General features: G+C 35.8%; 1 protein-coding gene across 1 annotated transcript in view; it reads left to right on the top strand.

Moving 5' to 3' along the window:
- Nucleotides 1–2,095, top strand: part of LOC126716075 (glycosyltransferase BC10) — a 4,586-nt gene extending 2,491 nt beyond the window's left edge. The window contains exon 2 of the mRNA XM_050417035.1: nucleotides 1,180–2,095. Coding sequence (XP_050272992.1) covers nucleotides 1,180–1,821 — 642 coding nt within the window. The 3' untranslated portion in view covers nucleotides 1,822–2,095. The remainder of the gene's footprint in view (nucleotides 1–1,179) is intronic.
- The last annotated feature ends 801 nt before the right edge of the window (nucleotides 2,096–2,896 follow it).

Genomic DNA, 2,896 nt, shown 5'->3' with positions numbered 1-2,896 from the left:
GACAGCTTGATTTTAATGTAGCATGAACTAGGGGTGCTAGAAAAAGGTGGTGTCCCATTTTGACCGACCAATATTTACGGTGTTCAGACAAGTTTTATTCCGTGTATATGGTGTTCATACTAGTAGATCACCATTTACCACCACCACTCATGGCATCCAGACCATGAAGAAAAAGAAAAAGAAGGGATGGCCAACATGTGGCAAACATTGGCTCAAATACTTTGTGGATATGACAAGAAATGTTGATTTCCTGCAGTAAAGGATTTAAATTATAAAGAGCAAGATTTCATGAGAGCCTCAGTCTTCATTTAGCTTTCCATTGGACATTCCTTTATATGATACTACTTTGGAAGTCCTTTTTAGATCGCAAGGGTTTAAGTTAGCAAAGAGTACCAAAAGATTTGAAATTATCTACATTCTACTGTGTGTGTGCGTGTGTATCATTATGCGTAGGACTTCACATTTTATTGAGATGCTAATTATCTAGGAATGGCTATTGTTGCTTCATTCATAGACACTCTTCCTTGCAACCTCTCTCTCTCTCTCTCACACACACACATACACACACACTTTTCTTAAACACATAATATGCATGAGTTTTTTATGCACTATTGGAATCATGGATAGTAATAGAAGAGGCCCCTTTGTGTTGTTACAAATTAACCTGTAACATGCATTTTTTATCTAATACTTTTGCTTTGGAATTACAGAACTCAATGGTTTCTTGTAATAGTTCAAAAGAAAGGTCCTTTTGCCAAAATTCATGACAACTGCATGGTACATTTTTATCTATGCATCATAAAACCGTTGATAGGCAGAAGTTTCAGAATTTATATTGTCATCTGTAAAATAAATTGTACGCAGTTTTAATAAATTTTGTGCCTTTGGAGTGAAAACTTAGAAGTGATGTCTACCTATTTTCTCTAGGCAGAAGCATCTCTCTCTGAGAAACACACCCACACCCACATCCACACCAACACACAGGAAATATGATTTTTTTCTACTGCGTGATGAGATAATATATAAGGCCTCTTGTATTTTTGTTTTTGTTTTTTCATATCAGTAAAAAGCAGTTTCCAGATTATTCTCTAATGCAATTTAGAATTTACCTTTACTTTAAAAATTAAGTATTTAATTGCATGTATTATCCACATGAACCGTTTCTTTTTTCTTCTTCAGAGTGTTTCATGGGGATCCGTGAAACTGTCTGATGCTGAGAGGCGCCTTCTAGCCAATGCTCTGCTTGACTTTTCAAATGAGCGATTTGTACTTCTTTCTGAGAGCTGCATCCCAGTCTATAACTTCCGAAAAGTTTACAAATATCTCACTGATTCTACCTACAGTTTTGTTGAGTCATATGATGACCCCTCTCGATATGGACGTGGCCGCTACAGCCGCCATATGCATCCTCATATAAAGCTCTATCATTGGCGGAAAGGGTCCCAGTGGTTTGAAGTTAACCGTGAACTAGCTGTTTATATAGTTGGTGACACCCAGTACTACACCCTCTTCAGGAAATATTGCACGCCTGCTTGCTACCCAGATGAACATTACATTCCAACTTTCCTGAACATGTTCCATGGTTCACAGAATTCAAATCGGACTGTGACTTGGGTTGACTGGTCGCTGGGAGGTCCACACCCGGCAATGTATGGAGAAGCTAATATTACCAAGGATTTTATCCAGTCTATAAGGAATAACCACACACTTTGTCAATATAATTCTGAGATGACATCTGTTTGTTACCTCTTTGCCCGGAAGTTTGCTCCAAGTGCACTGGGGCCTTTGCTTGACCTTAGCTCAACAGTAATGGAATTTTGAAAATTTTGATTCAGCAGAGACGAGATTCTTTTAGAAATTTTGACATTTTTTTTACATTTTGTTAGGACATTATTCTTAGTTTGCCAATTGTAGTACTGTTTGGCTCATTGATTTTTATTCTGGTACAGATGTACAGGTAGTTTTGTTAGAGAAATTGGGTTCTCTACCATTGAGAGATTATTGTTGCACATATTTTGAGAGGAGAATTATCAGGTCCATTTTGGAAAGAAAGCATTAATTTTACAAATTAATGTTAGCATTTATTTATTTTTTATGTTCATTGGGCATGAAATTAGTTTTGTTATTAGCGTGCGTTTGGATTGCAATTAAAATTATAAATTATTTCATTATTTAGTTTATTTTTACTATTATTTATGGGTTCCATTGCACTTTTTGGTACTATTCATGAGTTTCACTGTATTATTTCAACTATTTTTTACCTTTATTTACAGTACTTTTAGTAATAAGTTTTTCAGTTTCAACAAAATAAGTGGTATCTAAACATACCCTTAATTACTAATTATAGGTGAAATTTGTTAGGTGTTAAGGGTATGGTACCTTGCTCAAAAAAGAAAAAAAAAAAAAAAGAAAAAAAGAAAAAGAAAAAAGAGAGGGTATGGTACCCTTATCTGAAGTCCAAACAAGCATTAAATGCTCGAACTTCATGATGTTGTGAGAAGTGGCTTTCAAGTTTATTTTAGCTTTCCATTTCAACTTGCTTGCGCCTTAGTCCACTCTATATTTTATTCTTTGTAGAGGTGGCAACTGGCAAGTAAGCTGGTCGGTTTGGGTGGGCAAAAAATACAGGTTGGGCTAAAAGGCCCCACTTGACCATCACGAAAGCTGACCATTTCTTGGTTAGTTGCTCTGGGCGGACTCGCTAACATAATCTTTTCTTTTTTGGTTAGAGGGAAGTTGCATAACAAAGCTAACTAGCCAAAACAGAGGGCATTGCTGAAGAAAGCCTATGAAAGAACAAAATAGAAGCATCAAAGCTTAAAAAATTAGAGAGATCGACAAAGGGGGTTTCTCAAAAAAAAAAAAAAAACTAGAAGCATCAAAGCTTTAAAAATTA

The sequence above is a fragment of the Quercus robur genome, chromosome 2 (assembly GCF_932294415.1).
Source record: "Quercus robur chromosome 2, dhQueRobu3.1, whole genome shotgun sequence".
NCBI lineage: Eukaryota > Viridiplantae > Streptophyta > Magnoliopsida > Fagales > Fagaceae > Quercus > Quercus robur.
The sequence above is the reverse complement of the archived record's forward strand: the minus strand, read 5'-3'. Positions and strand labels throughout refer to the sequence as shown.